General features: G+C 42.6%; 1 protein-coding gene across 1 annotated transcript; it reads right to left on the bottom strand.

Moving 5' to 3' along the window:
* On the bottom strand, positions 1–27,068 carry NRROS (negative regulator of reactive oxygen species). Its single transcript, XM_045851356.1, has 3 exons — positions 26,861–27,068; positions 6,506–6,626; positions 1–2,197 (listed from the first exon to the last, which is right to left on the bottom strand). The coding sequence occupies exons 2-3, from the start codon at positions 6,611–6,613 to the stop codon at positions 227–229; spliced, it is 2,079 nt and encodes a 692-aa protein (XP_045707312.1). The 5' UTR covers positions 6,614–6,626; positions 26,861–27,068; the 3' UTR covers positions 1–226.

The following is a 27,068-nucleotide window of genomic DNA, read 5'->3' as shown; positions in this document are numbered from 1 at the left end:
TTTTTTTCTCAGAAATGTTTTTTATTTTTGTATAATGTCAGTTAATAAATATTTTACCAGGATGATAAGGATGAATCATGATGATGCTTCTAAGGAATGGAAACATTTTATACTTTAATTTAAAGCTCAATTCATCAGCCTTGTCTTCTGCATCAGATCTTGAAATCTGGCAGAGAAAGTATCTTTCATGTACAGGCCGAATTTCTAACCTTGAATCGTAACCAGGTCAATATATGGAAGGCCAGTGGCAGCGGCTCTTGATCACCTGAAGCAGAGGCTTCTTAAAAGTGAGGAAGATGACAGTGCAGGCCACCAGCAGGGTGAGGCAGCTGGGAAGAATGAGCACAAGGTACAGCAGGCCCATGTCCACCCTTTCCCACTTACAGTCCTGAGGCATGCCCCTGGGCAGGTCCGTCAGGCGAATGACCTTGGAGGAGAGGTTGCAAGTGATCGTGGCCAAGTCTGCGATGGTGTGTGGATGCTGCAGGGCCTCCCAGCCCTCCACCGCACAGCAGTCATATGGATTCTGACTGAGGTAGATGGTCCGCAGACTTGTCAGGAGCTGCGCAGTCACAGCCCTCTGGGGAATGGCTCTGAGAGAGTTCCTGCGGAGATCCAGGGTCTGTAGGGCCAGGCTGCCCCTGAACCTTGGAAAATGGGTCAAGGAATTTCCTGACAGATCCAAGTCCCTCAGATTCCTAAACCCAGAGAAGTCCAACTCTGTGAAACTGGAACTGAGGCCCACATTCCTGAGTGACAGGACCTGTAACGTGGCAGCAATATTCTGGAGAGGGGCAATGCTCCCATTGAGAATCCCCCAGTTTCCGGACAGGTCTAAGTGGGTGAGGGCAGTCCCCTGGAATGAGCAGTCTTGTAATACTCCCAGCGCACAGCCCTTCAGAGAGAGGCTCCTCAAAGATGCCATATTCCTGAAATCCACACAGCTAGGGGGGCCCACGTGGTCTAACCCAGCTGGCTGGGGACAAAGTGAGATCTGGTTGTGGCTCATGTCAACTGTAGTGATGTTATTGGCATCAGTGAAAAGGCCAGTAGGGACATGCAGAAGCTGGTTGGAGCTCAGGTTGAATGACCGGAGGCTCCTCAGGCAGCCGGTGAGCCCCGGAGTCAAGTGCACCTCCGACAGCTGGTTCTGGCTCAGATCCAGTTCCATGAGCGCTCCTGGGGGCTCGTGCTCCCGGATGTGGAGCGTCATCAGGCAATTCTGGTTAAGATTCAGGTGGGAGAGGGAAGGCATTTTCTTTAGGAAGCCATCAGGCAGGTATTGGAACTGGTTCTGGCTCATATCCAGGAAGCGAAGACCTGCAAGATCACTGGAAGCAAACTCTTCCCAAAGGTTAATTGTGGTGATGTTGGTCACATTGCCATCCACAAGGAGGAACTGGGCCACCATCTCCTGCGGTGACGAGGCATTGTACAGGTCCCTGTAGAAGCCCATGTTGTTGTCCCGCAGCAGGAGGGTGTGCAGCTTGCTGGATTGGGGCAGGAGCGGGAAAAACAGCAGCTGATTGTGAGAGAGGTCTAGCATCTCCAGCTCAAAAGCAGCCTCTTCCACTGATGCCAGGAACCATTCCAGGGCATTATAGCTGACATTGAGGGACTGGAGCCCTGTGAGGCTGAAGTCCACAATGCAAGGGAGGTTGTTATAGGCCAGGTTGAGGTGTCTCAGCTTAGTCAAGCCTTCGAAGGCTCCAACCTCAATCTCAAAGATGTAGTTCCTCTGCAAATCCAGCTCCTTGAGGTGCCCCAGGCCTTTAAAGGCAGAGTCATCAAGCCTCATGATGGTGTTCCTTGCCAGGGACACAGACTCCAGTGAAGACAGGTTCTGGAGCATGAGGGCTGCCATGTCTTCTGTCAGGGAGTTTCCCGACAAGTCCAACCTCCTCAACGCCTGCAGGCTGTGAAGGGCAGCTGCCGTCTCCTGGTAGCTCTCTGAGAGGTAATTGTCAGGTAGTGCCAGGCTGTGCAGGCGGGCCTGCCCTAGGAAGGTGTCCCAACCAATGTGCTTCAGGTGGCAGCTGTGCAGACTGAGGCTCTGCAGGAGAGGGTAAAGCTGGAGGGAATGATTCCCCAGGGTGTTGAGTGGATTGGCATCCAGGATGAGCGTCTGCAAGTGAGGAGGGAGATTGCTGGGCACCGAAGCCAGGTTCTGCCCTTGACAGTCAGCGACTCCATCCACCTAGGTTTTAAAACACAGTGGTCAGCAGGGAGGAGACCTCTGAGGCAGAGGTCTGGGTATAAAAGCTTAGTTTATTCATCAGATTGTTCCTGCAACTTTTGGGAATGGCTCTAGAGATAAGGTTTTTTTTAAAAAAAAAATCCCAGGCTGGCATTGCTCAGTGGATTGAGCACAGGCTGCGAACCAAAGTGTCGCAGGTTCGATTCCCAGCCAGGGTACATGCCTGGGTTGCAGGCCATGACCCCCAGCAACGGCACACTGATGTTTCTCTCTCTCTCTCTATCTCCCTCCCTTTGCTCTCTAAAAAAATAAATAAAATCTTTAAAAAGAAAGGATCAGAAACTGCAGGAAAAAATGGAACTTTTCTTTCTTCTTTACCTTCACACTAAAACAGTCAGCTAGGAGCTGAGTTCCAGGCCTTGTTTAAAACACACAGCATGGCCCTGGCCGGGTGGCTCAGCTGGTTGGAGCATCTTCCCATACACAAAAAGGTTGTGGGTTTGATCCCTGTTCAGGGCACATACTGAAGTTGCAGGCATGATCCACAGTCGGGGCATGTACAGGGTGGGGGCAGGGGGAGGGCAACCGATCAAATGTTTCCTTCACACCAATGTTTCTTTCTCTCTTTCTCTTTTTCTCTCTCTCTCTCCCTTTCTCTCTCTCTAAAAATCAATGAAAACATGTCCTCAAGCGAGGATTTAAAAACAAAAGCAGTAAATAAGCAAATAAAACACACAGCATTTTAGAAACGATCTGAGCACCTGTCCGTTAGGTCCTGAGTGCTGACAGCTGTGCTTGCCCTTTGGGCTCAGCTCTGAGAAGAGTTAAGGACCAAGTCTCTGTGTGGGTTTGAGTCTTACCTCTGCTACTTGTTTCCATGTGACCTTGGGCAAATAATTTAGCTTAAGTGTGTTATTTTGTCTGAAAAATGGAGGTAAAGATAGCACCCACTTCAGAGGATTGTAGTGAGATTAGACAAGAGGCTGCACAGTGCCTCACATACAGTGGGCACCATCGATGCAATTGGTCCATATTGCATGGTAAACATTTTTACCATAACACCAGTGTGTCTGACAGGGACACTGCCCAACAACTGGCAGTACTGTGGCATCTTCATTTCACCCAAAGAAATTTTGTCTGGGATATTCCTCTGCATTCTGGATTGACATATGTTACAGCTCAACAGGACTTCAGAGCTCATCATCGTCTTGAATTGCACAGAGTGGGGTCTGGAGAGAAGTGGAGAGTCAACGGCAGAGCTGGAACTGGACCCACAGCTCTTAATGCCCAATTCATTGCTTTTCTTGGATGTTGTTCTACCACAATTGTGCTGCCTAAGGTGGCAGGAGGAATGGGATGACCCTGGTCTCATTGCAGAAGTCACTCAAGCCTCAGGATAAACTCAGCCAACTGGCTTACAAAATTGGCAAAAACAATCAGTGACAGGGTGTTATTTAGGTGCCTAGAAAAAAAGTTTTAAGTGACAAATAGAAGAGCAATGGCTTTCCTTTGTACAGATTGGCCAGAAGGACAAGGCCTGTGATTGCCTAAAACTGTGAGCACAATCCCAGTGGGCAAGTGGAGTAATGGAAAAAGGGAGACAAACCCTGACAGAGAGGAAGAAGAATCCCAGGTTTGGAAAGATGACAGACTCAAGTCTGAGTCTTGGCTCTGACATGTATTGGTTTTGGACCCTAGACAAGGAATTAACTCTTCACAGTCCCAAGTTCTTTTTCTGATTATTAAAATAAAACCTTCTAATAATTAAAAATGTATACAATATAAGAATACAGAAAATTAAACGCCTTTGTAATTTCAGCCTCTCCCTCAAAGAAACGCCACCAACCTTTTGTTACATTTGCTTCTGGACTTTCCTAAAGATAACACCTACCTTTTTTGAAAAAAAATTTTTTTAAATGAGACTGCACTCTAAAAATTATTCAGTAATCTACTCTCCCTCACCTCCACCCCAGTAATACGTGACAGACATATTGCCTTGGCAATAAAAATAAATTTGATTACATTTTGTTTAGCAACTGTCTAAACATTGCATGAGTAGAACAGTGGTTAAAAGCAAGAGTTTTAGGGTTAGTCTATCTTGATTTTTCTTTTTAACATACTAGACCTTGGTCTAGTTACCTAACCAGTTGGGATCTTCAGTACTCCACCTGTAAAATGGAAATCATAATTTTTCATAGGGTTTTTTTTGTAATGAGGATTCACTGTGATTAGTTATGTAAAAAACTTAACAGAACTTGGCACATAAATGCTTAATAAATGTTAACTATAATGATAGGCATGAACTAATCAATTAATCAGTTGAGCTTTGCATTGTATCTCATTTCCAGGTGAATTTGTCAAGTTCCTTCCATACCTTCCCTTTTCCCTAAAAGTCTTTGGAATTTTGACTGGGGCTGCATTACAATCATGGATTCCCTCGGGGAAGAGCAGACATGTTTACAAAATTAAATCTCCCCATGCAGAAACAAGGTGTATTTCTTTATTTGAGTAAGTCTCGGTCTCCCCTACACAGGAACTCTCTGGAGAATGTTGTGGCTAGGGGCTTTCCGAAAAGTGTGAGACCCTGCTTCACCACAGCTGCAGCAGTCCTGGGGGTCATACTCCTGCAATTTTCTCTGGTCCCACTGAAGTGCTGCCAAAGGGCCATGGGGCCATCAGAGCCCAAGAAAAACTCATGATGTCCATTTTATGGTAACGTCACATGACTAAGACAAGGAGGGGCAATGGAGGGCACCTGGACTATCAAACCCTCAGCCCTCAATTCAGAAAAGCCACAGGAAATCCACTCTTTGCGTTCACTGGCAGCGAAGTCCCTGCTCCTGCTCACCAGGTTAAAAGAGGGTCACGCAGGGAGTTTAGCCTGAATCCTGAAAGACCAAAGCATTCATGCTTCATGCCCTCCTCTTCCTGTCTCTTGTAACTCCTGAATTAGCTACAGCAAAGTTAACCTTTCACTGTGCCTGTAAGGGAGCAATGGGAATTTGTGTAGCAGAGACTAACAATAGCAACACAGCAATAATAATAGATAAAACCCACGGCACTTACTATGTTCAAGGCACTGTCCTGAGTGCTTTACATACATTAACTCATTTAATCATCATAACAGCCCAGTGTTGTGGCATCGTTGGTTGGTACTATCATTACTTCCATATTGTACGGATGAGGAAACTGAGACCCAGAGTGGCCAAATATCACCAGCTAGTAAGTGGTGGAGCTGGGATTTAAACCTGGTCTGGCTCATAACCTCTATCCCATACTGGAGTATACAACAGTGTAGCAGTTAGAGTTTGTTGAAAGTGGTTAAGAACTATCACCAGCTGGGATTTAAGATTCATCAGCCTTAAGAACACATTTTTAAATATTAACCCCGACATCCAATTTGTCTTCCCAGTACCTGGGATATAATAGGGCTCAAGGAATGTTTATTAAATATTTGTTTCTCAGGCAGAAATGTTTGTTTCTCAGGCAGATTTTTTATATTGGTGAGTTATAAGCAAAGTAGAAAATTTCTAGAAATGTGCTCAGTTGTTACGAGCCAATCTGTTTCCGCATATAGGCAGAAAGTCCTGAAGAGAGTAGACCACAAAAGCTCAGGTATCTCCTTCCTGGATTGTCTTCAACTTAAGCACCTTCAAGGATGTTACTGTGCAGTGTGCATGGGCAGCATGCTCTTCAGTACAGCTTTTTTATTTTTATCTTTACTGATTTTTTTTTTAGAGAGGAAGATGACGGGAGGGAGAGAGACACATTGATTTGTTGATTCACTTATTTATGCATTCATTGGTTGTTTCTTGTACATGCCCTGAATGGAGACTGAACCCACAACCTTGACATATTGGCAGGGTGCTCTAACCAATGAGCTACCTGGCCAGGGCATTCAGTACAGCTTTTTAAATATTTGCTCTCGACTCACTCTCAAACTCTGAGGCAGGGCATCTCCAACTTTAATATGCCCCACATTATCAGATTCTGATAGCATTAGTGGAGCTCAGTCATCCAGATTTTTAAGAAGGTGCTTTTGTTCCAGGTGGCTAATCTAGGCCTATCTCTAGGGCCTCATGTCTTCAGAGGATATGAAACAGGTGGGGCAGAGCCTTTCCTAGGCATCCTCTCAAACCTTTGGTTAAAGAGGAAGTTGCACATGGCATCACACTAGAGTAGGTACAGAGTGGTTCTGATTCATTCATTCCCTGTCCTCCTTGACTGACAATCCATCAGCTTTCCAAAGAGACCAAACCTTGTCAGGACAGGAGCAATGGATAGCTCAGAGTTCCTGGGAAAACTCACCAACTTACAGCCCCTTTGTGAAGCAGCTGTGGCCATTCCACTGCGATATCTCCATCCCACTGTCAAGAAGTGAAAACCAAGGCAGAGCCAAAGGGGCAGCAACTCCATCTCAAGTGCAGCACTGTGGACAGAGGGCAAGGAAGAAGCAAGTAAGAGAAGGATGGATGTCCCAGAGGGCTGCTTTGCATTCTCAGTAGAAAGTGCCAGTTCCCAGTTATGTCTGGTCTTGGAAGGCCACAACTACAGGCAGCTGGAAGTCCAGACTCTTTACATAACTTAAGTTAGCCAATACTTTTAACTTTTCGCTGCAACTGTCAAAAGAACCCATTCTCATTTTGCCTGTACCATCTGATGGATGGGTGGCTGAACACTGAAACTGCCAGAGTCAGGCAACAAAAGTGAGAAGCAAAGGATTTGAGGAACCAGGTCTCAGGTCACCTACAGTTCCTGTGATTTTTAGTTCTATTGAAGCTTTCTTCCCAAAGCTCAAATGTGCCTGATGTACCACCTGAGCTCAATAAATACGTATTGAATGAATGAGTGGTGAACAGGATAGAAATATTGTTTCTCTGGTCCCGTAGAGTTGCTAATTGTTTTGCTGACATGAGGCTATTTAAAAAGAGAAAATCTCATTGGTTAACTCATTTGATATAGCCCTTTGAAAACAGAATTTTGATATTTTACCTGGATAAGGGAGCAACTAAGGGGAAAATGAAAAAAAAATCTTCAGTATAATAAGGATTATTGTTGAAGTGTGGTTACCAGTCCCCTTACCTGGTCAGTGCATGTAGAACAGAAGTCACGAGAAGGCTTAAGATTCTACATATACCAACAGAATTTTAGAACTAAGAGGAACCATAGTAGAAATGTAATAGATCCTCTACCATCACATTTTTACAGGTGAACACACAAAGAGATAATAAATGGCTTATTCAAAGATCAAGATCAACTTAGTGGCAGGACTAAAAACAGCCAGCAGGTCACCCTCCTGGGGCTCCACAATGAGAAACCAGGCTAATTTCTCTCACTGCAGGTGCTGTTGAATTGACTACCCTGTGGGAGAGTTATAGCCCAGTAGAATCCCCTCCCAGCTCGGCACTCCTCAGAATCTGAGGCAAGTGCCTGGCCCCAGTGTTCTAACTGCCCCATCCTTTTCTTGATGTCTGCCCAAGAGAGGCCACAGGGTCTGCTCTCCAGTCTTCTCTTCGGCCAGCAGCACTGGCACTAACAAGAACCTCCTCCCTCACCCATGGACCCTTCTGCCTGACACATCTCGGCTATCTAGGGCCCCTTCCTCTTTCCCTTTCTTTGAATAAGTTTACACAATCTCTAGATCTAATTTTAACTTCCTGGTAAGATTTGAATACTCACCAGAGAAAACAGACTAATAGAAAAACTAAACAAAACCAGGTAAATCAACTTCAACCTTTTCCTCAAGTCAGGTCAGCTCTCCTTACCACAGAGGGAACCTCCAATTCAGATTCATCAGTACTTGCCCAATACTGGGAATCCTCTTCCCAGACCCTCCTTCTGCTTCTGCACCTGTGCAGGAATTATCACTTCATGGCATGTGCAGGGCACAGATGGCAAAACAGAACCATACGGGCTCCTGTTCTCACCGTCCTCCCAATACACACGCATACATACCCCGGAAACCTTGGGATCACTGCCCACCTTGAGATAAGGTTGTTGGACTAAGCAAATTCCAAGATGCCAGTTAATGTCAGATAAACAAGAAATAACATTTTAGTATAACTATGTCCCATGCAATATTTGGGATATACTTATACTAAAAGAATTAATTGTTTATCTGACATTCAAATTTCAAGGGTTGTTTTGTATTTTTCTGAGGAGAGGCAAGGAGATGGCAACCATGGACCTGTTCCCTCCTCTCCTCCTTCACCAACTCTGTCAGACTTGGGATGGCACCTGCTGTTGTGACACTGACCCTTCTAGAACAGCCAGCCCCATATATTATAATACTGACTTTAGATGTGTTCAGGGAGAGAGTGCAGTGTCTTCAGGGAGAATGTAACTCTCAGACTGGAATGATAGATAGGCCAGTGTCACTTATGCCCAAAGTGTGATTTTAATTTCTGGGTCAACAAGACAATTTTTGAAAATTTAAAACATATCTTCTGCCCTGGCTGGTGTAGTTCAGTGGACTGAGCTCAGGCCTATGAACCAAAGGGTCGACAGTTCAATTCCCAGTCAGGGCGCATGCCTGGCTTGCTGGCCAGGTGCCCAATAAGGGGCATGCAAGAGGCAACCACACATTGATGTTTCTCTCCCTCTCTTTCTCCTTCCCTTCCGCACTTTCTAAAAATAAATTAATAAAATCTTAAACACACACACACACACACACACACATATTTTCTCCTTTCTCTTAAACTTAGTCAAACAGCCCAGAAAAACTCTTGCTATACCCTCTGGGCAACTCTTTTTGTCATGAGATAGCATGGGAAGATTATGCAATCTAGAACCAGACATACCAGGATGTGAATTCTGGTTACAGTATTTGTTATTTGTCCTTGAGTAAGTCACATAAAGTCTCTGAAACTCAGTTAATCCTCCTATAAAATGAGGATAATAACAACTATTCAGAGTTTTAATGAGAATCAAATACAATAGTATATGTGAAAATGTTTAGTTAACTATGAAGGTAGTTGATAATATGATTATTTTTTATGAGTTCAAAACACTGTGAGCTGGCTGTGTGCATTATTATTCCTACATAAAATTGCCAACATAATTTGGCACCTACACAAAGAAGGAAAAATAATGAATATATCATTATATCAACTAAATATGTGAAAATATGAAAAAGGTTAAATTAAAAATTCGACATTAATAAATTGCAGAATAAGACTAATCCTGGGAACAGAGGACTATGCTGGTTGAGAGCTGTCTGTCCTAAAATCCATAGTTTATTCTCACCCTACCCTGCTCTGGTTTGCATGAAGCTGACTCCTGAAGGCACTATGTCTAAGCTCTAGGTGTCAGTTGGCCTCCAGCTGGCTTGATCGATGGTAGGCACTCCTGGGAGATTAGAAGGCAGAAGGAAGGAGAGAATCCAGGGTATTTCTCTCCCTCTCTCTCTGCCTTGGACAGAGAAGTCCTTGAGCTTCTTCTGGTAACTCCTAGGCTCCGGTAACACCCTCCTCCCTTTATCATCATTCTGCCTAGGGGAGGTCACAGCTTCCTGAAGTTACTGTTCTCTGAAAGTCTGGTTGATATCTCAGCTTCTTCCATTATGTATAGCCAATTTCTTGCATTAAATTTCCTCAGTTTTAAATAATCTGTGTCCTTCTATTTCCTGGTTGGACTCTCACTAATACAATGATAGAAATGAAAATGGGGTTGAAATAGTACTAAACAAAAAAAGATCCTGGCTGGTGTGGCTCAGTTGGTTGAGCTTTGGCCGGTGAACTGAAAGGTTGCTAGTTTGATTCCCGGTCAGGTCAGGTCACATGCTTGGGTTCAGGGTTCGTCCCCAAACAGAACATGTGCAAGAGGCAACTGATGCATGTTTCTCTCTCACATCAATATTTCTCTCCCACTGTTCCTCCCTTCCCCTTTCTCTAAAATAAATAAATATTAAACAATAAAAATTTAAAAATAAATATTTAAACAAAAAAGTATGTAATGATTCTAAGAAGAAATGAAAGACTCACAACAATAACAATTTAGGTTGAGAAACACCTCCTGGAGTGTGTAGCTGTAGAAGGCTTTCTCAGAGCCATGCCACTGAGTTTGGATGCTAATCTCACCCGGGAATTTCCTGAAGTCTCTCCTGTGTACACAGGACTGCTTCTCTCCATCCACACTCGGCCTCAGGTGGGTGACAACCACTCAACAGTGTCTCTAGCTGTATGAGAGTGTCTAAGCTTGAGTGTGCAAATAGTAACTGTCTCATTTTATTCCTCTTTTTCTGACATCTTCTGAAAAAATATACATCCATTTTTTAGGCCAAATGTCGCTCATCTTAGATACATTTTTGGCAGAGAAAGGGAAAACAATTATGGTGAAGGGCATGCAGGGAAGTTTGACATTTAAAAATTTAAATGAGGAAACCTGGAATCTCTCCTCATTCTAATTAAAAGGACTTAGATCTATGGTTCTTATTTCATGGGCTGTGAACCACTGGGAAAGCCATGGAGCCAACACAAAGGAACTACAGATCAACTCATGTTCTGAGTAGGGGCTGAATAAGAACTACATGTCCTTCCAGTCTGGGTTACTATTGGGAAAATACTCCATATAAGACATGAAATCCTGACATGAGAAGCAGATGGCATTAACAGACTCTGCTTATATCTGTTCTTTTTAAACCAGATAATGAAGTTGAAGATTTCCTTCCAAGAGCGGAGGCAGTAAATAGTAAGTCCCATTCTCTTTGCTATACAGCCTATAAATCTTATGTTCTTTCACTCATTTAATAATTTCTATAAAGCTTCTCTACATATCCTTTTATCCAGTCATTGTTGTTATGATTATGACTAGCACCAGAGACTATGAGCTCCTAAAGCCTTGAAAGACAAGGCACCATTGACCCAGGTGCTGGCAGGAGACAAGATTCTGTATTATGTCTGTAACAGATTTGGCTTGGAGATTTTAAGATTATAAATCCTACCTCATGTCTAACTGAAGTCCTCTTAATGTTTCCTTTATATTTTTTCTTTGTCTTCTAACTATTCTGTTTGTGTCCAATCATCACAAAATGTCCTTGCTGGTTCTTTTCTAAGAAGTTCGTGAAATATTAAGGTTTCAGATGCTCAATGGCATCTCATTAATTTTTGGACTATGCATTCTAATTGGTTATCATGGAAACCTGAGTTTCAACCCCATATTCATCCCTATCTATAAAGAATATTCCTTTTTTTCTGTAGAAAAACAATATGGCTTTTTGTCTAGCTTTTCTCTCTTAATCTGGTCATAACAAGTAAGTGGTAAAAACAGATTCATTTCATAAAAACAGCATGAATCAAGACTGTATTCTGAAACAAGAACCCCAACATAAGGAAGAAGAATGCATAATGGCTGAAAAATTCCTCTTTTTAAAAAATTATGCCTGTTCACTTTTTACTTACTTTTTGCTTGTTTGCTTTTTATATTTTCACAAAATACTAGGGAGAAACTCCTGTTTCATTGACCCAAGTAAGTTACAGGAAGACTGATTGATGGCCCACGGTCTGTGTAAAACAACGAAAGGGATGGGACTATTTACTCCTCCTGGAAAGGGCTTCCTGATCCTGCTCTTGTGGCTTGGCTGTAACCTAGGGCAGCACTTCCATATCCATCCCACATCCACATCAGTTCTGGGCTCAGGATGCTTGGATGAGAGAAGATTGTCACATGCCAGCCAAGGACTGGCTCCAGTGCAGGGGGCATGTGGGTGATACTTGCTTTGCAATGGGCAAGGAAGAAAGGGTAAGTGAAAACTTTTGACTAGATTCTGCTTCTTGAAGTACTGAAATTTCCATCAAAATAGTTCAGAAGTGCAGTAGCATTCCTTTTTTGTCAGGCCCTCTGACACGTAAACCTGTACATATACCATTTTTTAAATGTATATAGATTTACCTATACTAATAAAATATGACTTCTTTTTGATAAAATATTGTTAATTTCAAGTTGTTTTCTCTCACGATGTAATGTCTCAATCAACTGATAGTAAAACACAGCTATCAGGTATTTTTGTCCATAAAAAGATCTCCTTATACTCAAAGTTTGGGAATACTAAGGAGTAACTTTGATCTAAGTTTTGGTTTGGTTTTGTTAGGGTTTTGGGATTATTTCTGGGAAAGAATGATGGATTTCTAATATTCAGAGTCATCCTTCCTCTCACCTCTTCATCAACCCCCTCCTTTCCCAGCTATTCCTACTACAGCAGCTGCCACCAGAGCTGGACTGTAAACTTTTTGCTAAAGGCCCTGTTAGTGTTAAGAGTGTTATACAGTACATATATTAGCATGTAATTGAGAATTTTCTCCTCAAAGAGGCTGGAAAAGCTTTAAAGAAAGAGGTTTTTACTGAAAGTGGGCAACTCCCAGAGGCATTTGATGTTAGAAACAAATATAAACTGGTCTGGGGAAAGGATCTCGAAGAAGCAGCGTATGCACAAATTGCATGTGGAAATGTGTGCTGGTGACTCCAGAACACGAAAGACATGGGTGCTAGATAGAGGGCTCCATGGAAAGGGCATCTGCTTTTGTTTAAAAACAAAAGAGCAAATCCTAACTGGGATACTGGGAGAAAGGGAAGGGCAGCTGGTCACAGACCACGGACAATAGATAACAAAGAACAGAAGCCTCAGACCATGACCACGTCAAAAGCAATTCCTGCTACCAAGAAGTATTTGAAAGCCTCAGACAAGCAGCTTTGGTCTCTTTGACTCTTAGCAAAAAAATTAGGGTGATCTCAACTCTCACCAAATGTTCAAACTTAGCATTTCCCATGGCAAGACCACCTGCATCCTGAGCCTCCAGTGGGATGCCTTAGGTGCCACAGAGCTCCACCTTGGTAGTACCCTCGCTAAAAATGTTTGCCCTGAAGCCTAAAAAACAGAGAAAATGGAAATGGTGTGTGTGTGTGTGTGTGTGTGTGTGTGTGTGTCTGATTATAGATGACTAAGAATCATAATTACCAGGTCCAAAATCCACCTTAAGTGGACTTTTGGGTTTTTAAAAATCTCTAAAAAAAGAATTTGAGACAGCTGGGGAAATTTACATGTGTACTAAATAATGTGTTTTCAGATGGTATTCTGAATGGTTGATATTGTCAGGTTATTACTAGTTTTCTTAGGTATGATAGTAATGCTTAGGTTTTATAGGAAAGGGCCCTTATTCTTAGGAAATGTATGCTGAGTATTTCGGGGTTGAAACTTCATGATTTCTACAATTTATGTAACCTACTTTCAAATGGAGAGAGAAAAAAGTTAAAGCAAAATATTACCAACTGGCAAATTTAGTGTTGTACTTTCTTTTAACTTTTCTGTAATTTGAAGCTTTTTAAGATTAAAAAAAATTAGTAAAAAGGGATAACTGTTTGAGTTCCTAATGGGAGAGGGGAAATCGTACTAGCCTTTTGTCCCAATATTTCCAGGAATATACATTTTCAAATAGTCTTTTAAGAAAGGTTCTCAGTAAATTTTGAATTAAAAATGCATATACACATAAACCTTTAAAATATCTGGGAAATTTAAACATTTTGGCATTCAAACTAGAGTTTTGAGACAGCTTCTCATACCTGGAAAGAGCAGAGAAGTGTTAGACCATGTGTCCTGATTGTGGTTCGAGAAATATGGCTGATGTACCAATTTGCACTGTCCAGGTCAACTGCTCTGCCCACAACACCCAGTCCCTCTGCAGAGCTAGCCCTCAGGAGAAGCACATGACCTCATCTCCACCTCTACCTACCCGACAGAATCTTGGGGATGCACCTGACCTGGGGAGGTCAGTTCTAACCTGCATCCAGCTCCCTATGAATGATCCCAGTGAATAGAGACAAGGAAGAAAATTAGGTAATTAGAAGTGAATATTGGAGCTGAGAGACACAGAGAGAGAAGTGGGGTTGAATTTTTAAGGGATGTTGCCTTGAGGAATAGAGCTATGAGGTAGATAACAAGACCTATGAATAGAAAATAACAAAAAAGTTAATAGAGGGCAGAGATCAGAAAAGGTTGAATAATAGGAATGACAAAGGGGTGGACCATACAGCCAGGAGAGAGTGGGGAGGGAACAGGCTCTGAGGCTGCCTCAGGGTTTTTGATGGCTCTTTTCAGGGCCTGGTCCATTTCCAAGCTCTGTGTTTCCTCAGGGTAGCCACTCACCGCCATAACCACCCCCAGTGGCTGGTCTAAGTATTGCCAACAAAAAGAACCTGACTAAAACAGGACTTGTGCTCTTCAATAAGCTTAAACACAAAGGACAACACTGAACATATTATTTTTATGTGCATGCAAGCTTTATGATGCTACCTGAAAATTGGAGAAAATGACTGAAAACTGAATCGAGGAAAGTAATTCTCAAAGTATCTTTTAATTACAGGCAAGAATCATCAAGGAATGATAAAACTAAAGAGTGAAAATTTGTTGGGAGATAAAATACTAATATAGTCTTAAAGTATATTACTTATGCAAGTTACTTGTTAACTTTACACACATGAAAATAGCTTTATAGTGGAAAAACTGGAAAACACCTCTTTAACCAAATGACTAAATTACTTAAGGGCCCTTATGGTGTATGGGCAAAATTTGCATATAGATAATAGATGAAATAATATTATATCAATGTTAAATTTCTGGATTTTGACTATTGTACCATGGTTATGTAAGAGACTGTCTTTGTTCTTAGAAAAATTTACACTGAAACAGAGATGTCCAGCCTGCAGCCCGCATGTGGCTCAGAATGGTTATGAATGTGGCCTAACACAAAATCATAAATTTACTTAAAACATTATGAGATTTTTTTGTGATCACATGCCACAATGTATTCAATGTGTGGCCCAATACAACTTTTCTTCTTCCAGTGTGGCCCACAGATGCCAAAAGGTTGGACACCCCAAAGAAAAGGGGCATGATTAGTAACGACGGGGCATCGTTAACTAATGTACCAATTTTTCCTCATCCTCATCAGCACTTGTTATTTCTGTTGTGTTTATTATAGCCATCCTAGGGGATGTGAACTGCTATCTCTTTGTGGTTTTCATTTGCATTTCCCTAATTAGTAATAATGTTGAGCATTTTTCACATGTTTATTGATCATTTCTCTATTTTGTTTGGAGAATTGTCCAAAATACATGCTTTTAAATCCAAAAAAAATTGCTTTAATTATGATTTTGGAATTGCACATATAAAAGAAAATGAAAAAAAATGTTATAAAAGTAAAGTAGTTCTATTCTTTGGTCAAAGTAATGCATTCTTATATTTTGCAAAGAATCTATGTTCAAATGGTGGGTGCATTAAAAAAGAACTTGCAAACTGAAGATTGGACACCAGAGCATTTAGAATTGTGATGTGTGCATTCACACCTCCTTATTTGCTCCCTGGCTTTCTCTCTTAATGATGAAGTTGTTAAAATATAGACAACAGAATGGCTTCTGTGTCCCCATCTTCCCAAAACTGTCTCATACCCTGAAAGTAGGAGAGCAAATTGACACACTTTTTCTGAAGGACACTTTAGCATAATTTATCAAAGATCTTGAAAATGTAGATTATTTTGACTCAATAGTTCTTCTAGAAATTTATCCTAAGGAATACCAATGTATGTAAAAGTATTTTTATACAAATATTTATTGCAACATTAGTGGTAATATTTAAAAACTGGAAAGCACCTTAAAATCCAACAATGGAAAGATTGGTTAAATACATTATGATACAACTATATGGTAGGAATAATGTGCTGTGAAAAAATGCTTTGGTACCATTTTTTGGGTAGCAATATTTATTGACATGGAAAGATGTTCATAATAAAACATTATTAAGAAAAAAGAAAAGTACAAAACAATGTAAACTATATCCCAAGTTTGTTAAAAGAATATACAACATCTGCATATGCATAGAATATATTTGAAAGGATCCACATCAAAATATCAACAATAGAGAGAAACACACCTGATACTTACTTTTAACACATCTGTATTTTTTGTTCCTTTGTATTTTCTAATTTTCTAACAACCCACTTCAATTACTGTATTAAGACAAGTTTTAAAATAATAGAATCAATCTACTGAAACAGAGAATTTCTTATAGGTATTTAGATTGAAATTATTCTGAGTATGCTTATAACAGTCATGTTTGGAGTTAATGGAAGAACAAAATATCATTGGCTAATGACTAAAATAAGTTTTGATAGGCTTCCAATCAAGATGGCAACATAGGCCGATATGGCTCACCTCTTTGCACAACCACATCAAAATTGCAACTAAAATCTAGAACAACCATCACTCAGGAATGCCAGAAATCTAGTTGAATGAAGTCTGACAACTATGGAATTGAAGAAACCACATCAGATGCGGAACAGGTTGGCCCCACACCCACATGGATAAAAATTCAGGAGGCATATCTCAGGAGTGAGGAGTCCCAGACTCACACCAGGTCCCTAAGCCCTGGATTCCAGTGCCAGGAAGATAAGCCCCCATAACTTCTGGCTGCAAAAATCAGCAGGGGATTGAGTCGGTGGAGGAGGCTGCTAGAGCACTAAGCAGTTCCTCTTGGGGAACTCACACATGGACTCACCTACTCAAACTCACTTCCCCTGAACTTTAGCACTGGGGTAGCACCTTGAAGGGCACCAGTGGTATACAGGGAGAGACTGAAGTGTCTGGCATTGGGGTGAGCAGAGGCCATGGTCCCTCTGCTGAGTCCTCCCCTGACAGAGCCAGTGGGCTGGTGCTACATCTGAATCTCCATCAACCCAGCTAACCCAGTGTGACCCACCTTGGAGATCCACAGAGGCTCAATCCTACCCAACTTACTCACTCACCCAAGCTGCTTTTCCATAAGAATAGCTGGTCTTGGCTCCTAAATCCTATCAAATAAGCAACAGCAGGCTTCAGTGAGCCCTAGCAGCAGCCAGATTAGAGTCACAGTTTGGCTTCTCCCCTAATCTCCAAGCCAAGCACAAGTATCAGCCATCTCAGATTGCTTTGTAGCTCAGGAAGGGTGCCCCTGGCAAAACACAGATGGGGGTTTACCCTGGCCTGTACCACCCAGAAAACCCCAAGGCCAACACACCCAGTAGACAGCTACAAACCACGTTGAAGTACCACCACCCTGCCCCTGCACAGTTGATCCTCCACAGAGGGTGGAGGTTGGTGGTCAGTGGTCACAGCCAATCCTTGCAGCTGACTGGCTGGGGTAAATTCCTCCCGTTGACCTGCCAACATCAACCAAGGCTCAACTACAAGAGGAGGGCATACTCAGCCCACACGAAGGGCATACCTCAAGTACCCAGCTTGGGTAATAGCAGAGGCTGTGCCACTGGACCCTACAAGACACAACTACTACATGGGGCCATGCTACCAGGACATGGAGTCATAGTAGCTCTACTTAATACATAGAAACAAACACAGAAAGGCTGCCGAAAGGAGGAGACAAAGAAACATTGCCCAAATGAAAGAACTCATCTGGATCAAAACTCCAGAAAAAGAGCTAAACAAAATGGAGATAGGCAATCTATCAGAGGCAGAGTTCAAAACACTGGTTATAAGGGTGCTAAAGGAACTTAGTGAGGACCTCAGCAGCATAAAAAAGACTCAGTCAGAAATGAAGGATACACTAATTGAAATAAAGAACAATTTACAGGGAAACAATAGTAGAGTGGGTGAAGCCAAGAATCAAATCAATGATTTGGAACATAAGGAAGCAAAAATCAACCAATCAAAACAACAAGAAGGAAAAAGAATGTAAGAAAACATGGACAGTGTAAGGAGCCTCTGGGACAACTTCAAGTGCATCAACATTCACATCATAGGGGTGCCAGAAGGAGAAGAGAAAGAGCAAAAAATTGGAAATCTGAAAAAAACAGTGTAAGAAAACTTTCCCTATTTTGGTGAAGGAAATAGATATACAAGTCCAGGAAGAACAGAGTCCCAGTTATGATGGCCGCAAAGAGGCCCACTCCAAGACACATAATAATTAAAAGGTCAAAGGTTAAAGATAGAGACTCTTAAAAGCAAGAGGAAAGAAATCAGTTACCAAGTTGCCATATGAGAGGCAGCAAAGGGAAAATGGGTGAAGAGGTGAGGGGAGTAAGAAGTACAAATAGGTAGTTACAGACTAGCCATGGGGATGTAAAGTATAGTATAGGAAATGGAGTAGCCAAAAAACTTATAGACATGGACATGAACAATGGTAGGGGCATTGCCTGAGGGAGTAGGGGGTCCTGGGTGGAGCGGAAGGGGGCAAAGGGGGAAAAATCAGAACAACTGTAATAGCATAGTCAATATAATTTTTAAAAATTCTGGGGAAAAAATAAAATAATTTTTATTATGGGTATTACTTTCCTTTTTTAGGGTCCAAGGATTTAGATTTGGGGTTGCATGTTCTTAGCCCAACCCCTGGAAAGGAGGCAGTAAAAGGTGAAGGAAGAGACCAGGCTAAAGGAACACATGGAACAGGTTCCAAGCCTGGCTCTAACCTGGGGAACACCACCCAACTGTTTGCCCTCAGTTTCCTCCCCAGTAAAATGGGAACCATAATGCTTGTGTTGCAAGGTTGTCACTGTATTCAGACACATTTTAAAAGAATGCTCAAACAATATTCTTTGTCATTATTACAATGTCTTTATCCCCAGCAGGTTGTCAAACTGCCTATTCTTCAATGCACCCAGGATGGGAGCTCACTGCTTTCTAAGTGGCTGGTTGTCCCACTGGTATTGGGGTCCCTTGACATTTGCTTCTAGGAGTTGGTCCCCCCTTTAGCCTGCACAAATCAGTCAGGAGTTGTGGTCTTCTAAACTTGTTGGAATTGTTCTTAAATATATGGTCCTGGGAATTTGTGTGAGAAAGAACAGTTCCATCACATATGTCTTCTGGCAAATGCATTATCATTCAAATTTAGTAACTGACCATCTTTTGGGGAAGAACTGTAGCATTTCTTTATTTTTCCATTTTTAAAAATTGTATTGTTGTTCAAGTACAATTGCCTGCCTTTCCCCTGCTTCTCTCCCCACCACCCTAGCCATCCCCACCTCCCTCCCTTGATTCCACACCCCCCTTGGTTTGGTCCATGTGTCCTTTATGTAGCATTCCTGAAAGGACTACCTACCACTATTTTGGAGGTGAGAATAGTCAGGCTAGAGAGATGAAATGATATGAACAAGGTGCCACAGGGAATGCAGTGTAATGGTTTCCAAGTGCTGTTCCTACCCTAGGGCTCCACCCAGCCTTGTGAGAAGAGTCTTGTATGGGAATGGCAGAGATTCTGTGTCTTCCTAGGGGGAGGTTGGAGGCCACAGCAGCTCTCCCTCCCTTGGGCAGTCAGTGTGTGGAGTGCCTCTTTGAGCACTACCCTGCTCACTGAGTCTCCTCAGGGCTACAAACAAGTCAGCTGGCTTCCCTCTGTGGTCAGGGTCAGCCCTTAGGACCAATAGAGGTCATTTCATTAGTTCTAATCCATGGCCACAAGCTGCATCTAGCCACAGGTCTTAAAAAGACAAATATGCTCCCCTGGGGAGATAACACCTTGCTCTTATATGGCTGGTGGTAGTTCTGTGGTGTCACTTTTGTATACATGACACCCACATATCTGTGGATAGGCACCCAACCAAACTTGCCATTTGTTTTCAGTGTCGTGGGTTTGTTCTCTTTGGTCCCTTCATCCCAGTGGTGGCCCTTGATGACAATAATACCTGACCTGCCAACCTCAGAGGGTGTGTTGAGACTGAATGAGAAATGTATGTGAAAAAGCTTTGTCAATATAAGGAAATGTTACAGATTTCATTAGTAAGCCATGTAGTACCAGAATTAAAAGAAAGGCAGAGTTCCTCTGTGCAAACGAGGAGCTGGTGTTGAAATAAATAAAACAGAAGAGTTGCAGCACTTTCTCCCATTTGTGTGAGCTGCAAGGTGTGAACTTTGGGGTGTGGGAGACTATGGGGAAGAAAGGGGTGATAGGTGATAACCAAGGCTTATTGCCCAGAGTGGATATATATGCCCCCTACCCACTCCTTCAACCTTGGTTCTTGAGAAAGAGTACAACTGAGAAAGTAAATGATATGGATTCCTGATTACTGACCAGCTAAATGGAATAGTACTCAAGATCCCAGATTGCTTTCCAGACCCTTAATTATAAGAGCCGATGTTTATGGAGTGCTCGCCTTGGGATAAATGCTACGCCAGATGCTTTACACATAATAGGGTTCTCACAAAACCCTCACAGGTAAATATCATCCCCATGTTACATGTGGTAAATTGAGACTCTCCCATGTCAGAGAAGCAATTCAAACAGTCTATGGTTGAGTCCAGTAAAGCTCAACTTCAATACCACAAACCCCAGTCACCCAGGATGCTTGTTGTCCTTGACTAAATCATGCATTTTCACACCCTGTTCCCTCTGTGGGAAAGGCCCTTTTCCCTTTCTTCTCCAACTGTCCAAAACCCAGTGCATGTGTCACCTCCTCATCACAGCCTAATAGTTCATAATGCATGTAATACACTAGTATAATATAGATAGTTACAGTGCTTATGGGAGATTTTTAGCTATTTGATTTTTATGTTAATGAAAATGAATATGAGCAGCTACTGTCAGTGATTTAACTTTCCTCCTTTTTATTTAAAATTTTTTAAACATATAGCATAGTTGAAAGAATGTGACAGTGATCACTCATACTGATCAACTTTTTACTAGTTTTTACCACATGTCTATCCATCTATATTTTTTAAAAAAATGATTTTATTTATTTATTTTCAGAGAGAGGGGAATTGAGGCAGAAAGAGAGGGAGAGAAATATCAGTGTGTGGTTGCCTTTCACGTGCCCCCACTGGGAACCCAGCCCACAACCCAGGCAGGTGCCCTGACTGAGAATTGAACTGGTGACTCTTTGGTTTGCTCGCCAGTGCTCAATCCACTGGGCAATACCAGCCAGGGCTCCATTTATCCTTTTAACCATCCATCCATCTTATGTTTTTGATGCATTTCAAAGCAGATTGCAGTCATCAGTATACTTCCCCCTGAATACTTCAGAATGCATATCAAGTGATTTAACTCACAAAAAAGTTCCTACATTTTCAGTCTTCTGGTTCAATTTAATTAACTTAATCTAAACTTGAGATTGCAAACTCAGGTGTTTTATTTGGGGAAAATATTTCTGTCTTGTAAAAAATAAAAAAAAGATTTGGTAATCACCATCTTACTATTTTCAGCCAAAATTAGGAGAAATGCAGTTCACACTAAAGTGTAAATTACTGACCTCCTCTTTTATGCACTATACTTTAATGGACTTTTATATAGATAATGATAAAAAAATAACAAAATTTCAGAGTGTAGTTTCTGGATAGTAGGGGAGATAATTTTGAACTTTCAAGATCCCTCAAATTACACTGGCAAGGTGACTCTTCTAAAGCTATTTTTTTTCTCTAAAACTTATTTGAATTCATAGAAGAATATTGCCTTCTATCCCCAAAATAATGATTTTTAGGGAATCCTTGAATGAATCAAAGATAATTGGATTATAACTTAATGCTATTGGTTAATAATAATAATAGTACTTGAGGTTGCAAAGGCTTCTTACAGGCATTTGATCTAATTTAATATTCATAACATAGCTCTACATGGTAGGCATTATTATGTCCTTTTTTTATTGTGGCAAAAGATGCATATAATTTACCATTTTAACCCCCTTCCAGGAGCATTAAGTACATTCACATTGTTGTGCAACCTCTCCATTGTCCATCTCCAGCACTTTTTCATTGCCCCAAACTGAAACTCTGTGCCTATTAAACACAACTGCCCATTCACTCTTCCTTCTCTTCAGCCCCTGGTAACCACTATTCTTTCTTTACTATACATTTGCCTATTCTAGGTATCTCATGCAAGTAGAATCATGTAAGATCTGACCTTTTGTGTCTGGTTTATTTAATTTAGCATAATGTTTTCAAGGCCACTCCATGTTATTGCACATATCAGAATTTCATTCCTTTTTACGGCTGGATAATATTCCATTATAGGAATATACCACATTTCATTTATGTATTCACCTGTCAATGGACAGCCGGGTTGTTTCTACCTTTTGGTCACAGTAAGTAAAGCTGCTATAAACATTACTGTACAAGTATCCATATTCTAGTCCCTGCTTATTATCTCCATTACACAGATAAGAAAACCCAAGACTTGAAAAAGCCAAAGTGAATTTCTCAGGTCACATAGTTTATAGACAGTGAAGTCAAAACCAAATCTGACTTTTGGCCCAGGTAGGAGATGTTCAATGTGCACCTGTCTGAGAGGAATGTAAGTTTAATGAATATTCAGCTGGGTTGCATAGGTATATATTTATTGGTAAATAGCTACCTCATGGGTATACCCCACCTTAGCTGCCTGGCCATCCTTTAAAACCCCCAAGGTCCCCACCATGATCCAGCAACCAAGGAGGTAACACCCGACTCAGCAGAGGCCTCTGGGACCTTGCTGTTAATGCAAATGTCCATTCTGATTGGTCAGTGCCTGTACAATATGGTGTCTGATATTCTGAGTAGCACCCCTGAGTGTTCATGGGGCCATGGTCTTCTGTGGGGATAGAGCAACCTGTCAACACTAAGAAGTGAAACTATGACAAAGATGAGGGCCTTTAGAGGTTCTGCAAAAGAAGTTAGAAAGCCTAGGAAAACTGGGGGTTTAGAAGAAAATAAGTCAGTATTACTAGCTAAGATGAAGCTAAGAATACTGGGAAGCTTCAGTTTAGGGACCTGAGGGAGGGTGCAAGAACCTAGAACAAGAGAAAGGCCATTGTGGGGAGTCCCATGAGGAGATCTCAGGGTACCAGGCTGGGCAGTGACAGGGAGGCCATTAACATATCTGAAGCTGAAGGAGGTGGCCCAGGGTTACACAGGGAAAGACCCACTTGCCACTGACCATGCAGGCTGAGGGAAAGAGCTCAGCCTTGGCGTCTGGTGGGACCACCAAGAAGAGACACTGGAAAGGGAGGAAAAACCTGAGGGATCATGGCTGCACTGGGAGAGGACTGACAGTAGGGAGGATCGAGAGGAGCTAGTTTCCAGCCTGACATCTCAAATGGAGTGACATGAGGTTACTGGAGAACATGATGTGTACTCCAAGATGAGCCCCTGCTGTCTGTGTGGATGCTGGGCTGCCTCAGCCACGTAGGCCCTGCTTGAGAAGAGCCAGGGTGAAAAGACAGAGCCCCAGTGCCATCTCCTGAGCAGAAACTCCCTCCCCATTCTTCTCTTTCTTCCTTGGCAACAGAAAGTTACTTAGGGTACATGGCACAGCACCTGACCAAAGCAAACTTCTGGGTTGAACATGGAAGTAGGGGGTCCCTGTGTTCTCAGGGCTTTGTAGCCATATTCAGCCCATTATGGGTACCAGCCCTGTTCTTCTTGCCCATCTCGCTGGTGAGAACCATGACAGGTTTCTACTTCCTCCTTTATTCCCTTGTTCAGTCTGAAACCACTCATGCATTAAAGTGAGAAGACACATGTGGTTTAGCCTCAGCACCTGACTCCATTTGCTCTGGAGATCAGTTGGTTTTGCCTACCCACATTCATTTCTCTTTCTGATAACAATTCCTTAATTCCCCTTTGAGGAAACCACCCCTTCCTTTCTTTTCTTTATTTATTATTTTAATTTTTAATTGTGGTAAATAGACATAACATAACATTTACCATCTTAACCATTTTAAGTGTATGGTGCAGTAATGTTAAGTACAAATTTACATTGTCATGCAACCAACCCTTAAGAAGTACATGTTTGGTTGAGTTTGACCTTAACTCCTGGATCCAAGGGCTATCAACAAGGCTGGGCCCACTGGAACCTCCTGTTTCCCCAACCACAGTGATTGGTTTGTAATGGGTTCACAGAAGCCATGAGAATCAACCCAAGGACTGCTGCTAGAACTATTGAGGAAGAGGCGTTTCTTCCTACTTCAGATACCACACTGGTGACAATTAAGCTTGAAGCTGCAGGTACCCATCTTGGCCACAAACTTTAGGGTCTGCCTGATAATGAAGCCTATGCAGAAGAAAGCAATACTGAGGCATGGAGATAGATGGGTTCCTAGCAATGTTTGAACACCTGGATCAAGCCACACCTCAAGCTATTTTCCATAGACTTTTTGGTTATTTGAAACAATCTACGTGAGTGGAGTGGCTCACTTGGTTGGAGCATCATCCCATAACTGAAGAGCTGTGATTTGATTCCTGGTCAGGGCACATACCTAGTTTGTGAGTTCGGTCCCCTGTCTGGGCACATACGTTTAGCCCAGGTGCAGAAAATCCCTGGTCCAGGTGCACATGGAAGGCAACCAATCGATGCTTCTCTCTCACATCAATGTTTCTTTCTCCCTTCTTCTCTCTCTAAAAGCAAGGGAGGAATGTCCTCGGGTGAGGATTTAAAAAATCTGCTTTTTAATTCTTTTTAATCCTCACACAAGGACATTTTTTCCTTGCTTTTAGAGAGGGAGGAAGAGAGAAAGAGAAAAACATCAGTGTGAGAGAGGAACATTGAATGGTTGCTTCCTATATGCACCCGAACCAGGGATTGTATGAGCCAGAACCAGAGACCGAACCTGCAACCTAGGTCTGTGCCCTGACTGGGAATTGAACCTGCAACCCTTCAGTTATGGGATGACACTCCAGCCAACTGAGCCACACCAGCCAGGGTTTTGTTTTGGTTTTGGTTTTTTCTGCAGCCAAGCTAATTGGGTTTTTGTCATTGGCAACTAAAAGACCCTAAACTCAGACTTACAGTTACTTGTGAGGCTTGATAAAATACAAGTATCAATGTCCTTTTTTTTTCTCCCCTTGATTCTCTGAGGTTCAGAGATGGTCATTTAACATAGTCCAGAGCTTTCCACACATTGAGCCATGACAATTTGTTCAATGGTGACATTGTTTGGGGAGAGTAGGGACATGAGTGTAATAAAGAAATTTTACTAAAGGCAAAAAATATTTGTCACTAATGTGTGTACACATCAGTGAGCATCACTGAGCATGCAACAAGCATGTCCTGAGAAAGATAATGTTTTTCATTCATGATTGAAATCCTCCCCTTCCCTAATTTATGTGGTTATAATGTGGATCTGAGTACGGTGTGAGGTGCATTTGGTCCATCCAGGAGTCTGGTTTACACCTTGTGGCATGGATATACACTGCAGCTAGAATACAGGTTACAATCAGTACTGGTGTCCGTCTTCCCTGACAACAAAAAACCAGGGACATATATCCCTAACATGGGACCCAGGACAAAGACACCAGCAGCCTGCTATCTGTTTGGGAGGCTCCTGCTCTTGGGTGATGGGTTGAAACACTATGTGGGATCAGGTCTATATGGGTTTTCATGAGGTTCCCATGAGAACACCCATTAGATGAAAGCACCTTCTTTGTGAAATAGGTTTTCATTTTTTGGTTGTTGTTTTTTTCTTTTAATTTAAAGTCAGGAGTTGAGCTTTCTCTACTTTTTTTTCCTGGGCCCATGATTCTATAATTCCTTCTAGGAACTCTCAGACATACGTGTAAAAAGCTGTGGGGTGTGTGAGGCGAATAAATAAGTCTCAGGGCAATAAAATACAGCAACCCATAAACATCCACAGAAATAATCTGTGCAGCACAGCCTGGGTGAAGGGAGCATAGGGGATCTCAGAAGACCAACTCTATAAACAAAATATTTCTACTGTCCAAACCCATAGTAGCCTGTACCCATCACAGAAGAAACCTCCATTGGGGTCCCCTCACTTCTCCTGGAAGTGCAGCACTTGAGACCAGCCCTATCCAGGAGGTCCATCCTTAGGATCTTGCCTCGGCCTCCCTGAGACCCAGCCACTGCTGGGCACGTGGTCACCTTCTCTCAGGGACCAAGTGAGCTGGCAGCCCATTCTGAGAGCAGGCAGTATGGAACCTGGTCAATGGCTCCTCACTTAGGTCAGCTCCTGAGAGCATGGGAATATATACTGAACCCTCCAGAATCCAGCCCACATGGAGAGGCCATGAGGGCTGAAAAAGAGCACTCACTGAACAGGGGATCAAACAGGCCTGGGACTTAGTCTCCTTCTGACACTTCCTAGGTGTTGGTCCAAGTAACAGAACCCTAGTAGATTTCCCAAGAACACTATGTGGGGAAGGGGCTTTGCCTGTCTTCTTCATGGCTCTGTCCCCAACACCTTGAATGGGCCTGCACATGGGACACATGTGTAAGTATGTGTGGCTGTCAATGAGTATCAGCATCTTCATCTGGAACACGGTGATTCTCAGTTCAGTTGTAGGGCAGGAAAGAAGATTCAAGCATCAAGCATGCTGAGTGCTCACACAGTAGTCTTATTGCATCCATTCACCCACACCAGAAGGAAGCATGATTGTTTCCATTTTGCAGATGAAGAAACTGAGGCTCAGAAATCCTCCCCACAAAGCCAGAAATCAAACCCTCAAACCAGGAATCCGAAGCCCTTGTTTCCACTATACCATACCACCTTGTTCAGCTCTGGGTGCTCCTAGAGGGACCTGTTTCCGCCTACCCAGAGCTGGAGCCGCTACACTGGGCACAAAAGCGGTGGAGCTTGAATACAGCAAGCCACAGCCTCCTGAACAGTCCCACACCTGGACCAGGGACACTGACCTACCACCCAACCTAGCCCGCGTTTGCCCACCTCGAGAAGGGTGGCGGCTGCCCACCACACAGGAAATACTCACGGCTCCCGCAGGCCCAGGCGGCTCCTCCGGGTGCATCCTCTCCCGGGGCTCCGGCCTCCTTGAGAGTTGGGCGGCCTCCTCTCTCTGGAGCATCAGATTATTTTTGCACTTGCGGAAGGAACTGACGGAAACTGAAGTCACATGGAGAGCTAGCTACTCTGCGACTCAGCACTCACAGAGATCAGACTTCACATGGGAGAAGGAACTG

Source organism: Phyllostomus hastatus, unplaced genomic scaffold, assembly GCF_019186645.2.
Source record: "Phyllostomus hastatus isolate PE091 unplaced genomic scaffold, TTU_PhHast_1.1 phas_contig_86, whole genome shotgun sequence".
Lineage (NCBI taxonomy): Eukaryota > Metazoa > Chordata > Mammalia > Chiroptera > Phyllostomidae > Phyllostomus > Phyllostomus hastatus.
Note: the sequence above shows the minus strand (reverse complement) of the source record. Positions and strands in the feature narration are given on the sequence as shown.